Below are 748 nucleotides of genomic sequence, written 5' to 3'. Positions count from 1 at the left end.
CAGCATGTAATTGCACTTAGACGGAGGCCATTCTAATATTCCAGTGCTGTATGTTGTTTTGCAAAAATGAAGCATCCATTTTGCCCATGGATTACAAAATTGTTGGGATTTACAACGAGAAGAAGGAATCAACATTTGACGGTAGCTTTCTTCATCCACACGAGGGAAAGAAGTACGAAATAGTGGAGTTTCCCATTCACAAGAGATATACGATTGAGGGAAACTCAGTTGTTGTAAATGATATTGTATTTCCTCTTCATCGAGGCTTTCAAAAGATTGTTCCTACAGATACCTTCCTTTTTATTTGCTATAAAAAGACCTTGGAGATTTTCAATTTGGAAGGCGATCTACTCAAGGAAATAATCAGCAAAGAGCCAATAACTATAGGCTCGCACGGATTTATGCTCTTTAATAGAATGCATTACATACTGAATCTGGATGCCCAGTCTGTTTTTATTCATAAGCACGATGATGTTCTTAATTTTACCGGTGAAGGTAAAATTTTTGCAACAGAGTTTAGCAAAAAGATTGTGTGCATGGAATCAGGAATTGAAAATCTGATTATGGATGTAAAACCAAGTGATATTAGAAGATTAACCGATAATTTAGGCACAAAAGAGCTAGTGCAGAATCAGAAGAGTGAAGATATAAAAATCAGCACTGCCATTGATCTTGGGGATAATTCTGTGGCTGATTATATGGCATCCCCCAATAGTGAAAGAAGCCAAGTCGATTTTACAGAAAACAC

At 36.8% G+C, this 748-nt stretch overlaps 1 protein-coding gene across 1 annotated transcript; it reads left to right on the top strand.

Annotated features, from left to right (window-relative positions):
* Window positions 1–86: 86 nt before the first annotated feature.
* On the top strand, window positions 87–746 carry VICG_02199 (uncharacterized protein; the record flags this gene model as incomplete). The annotated part of the gene is made up of 1 exon (XM_007605582.1): window positions 87–746. A coding segment is annotated over one exon (660 nt), but the record flags the coding sequence as incomplete, so codon positions are not given.
* Window positions 747–748: the final 2 nt, after the last annotated feature.

The sequence above is a fragment of the Vittaforma corneae genome (genome assembly GCF_000231115.1).
Source record: "Vittaforma corneae ATCC 50505 unplaced genomic scaffold supercont1.132, whole genome shotgun sequence".
Lineage (NCBI taxonomy): Eukaryota > Fungi > Microsporidia > Nosematidae > Vittaforma > Vittaforma corneae.
The sequence above is the reverse complement of the archived record's forward strand: the minus strand, read 5'-3'. Positions and strand labels throughout refer to the sequence as shown.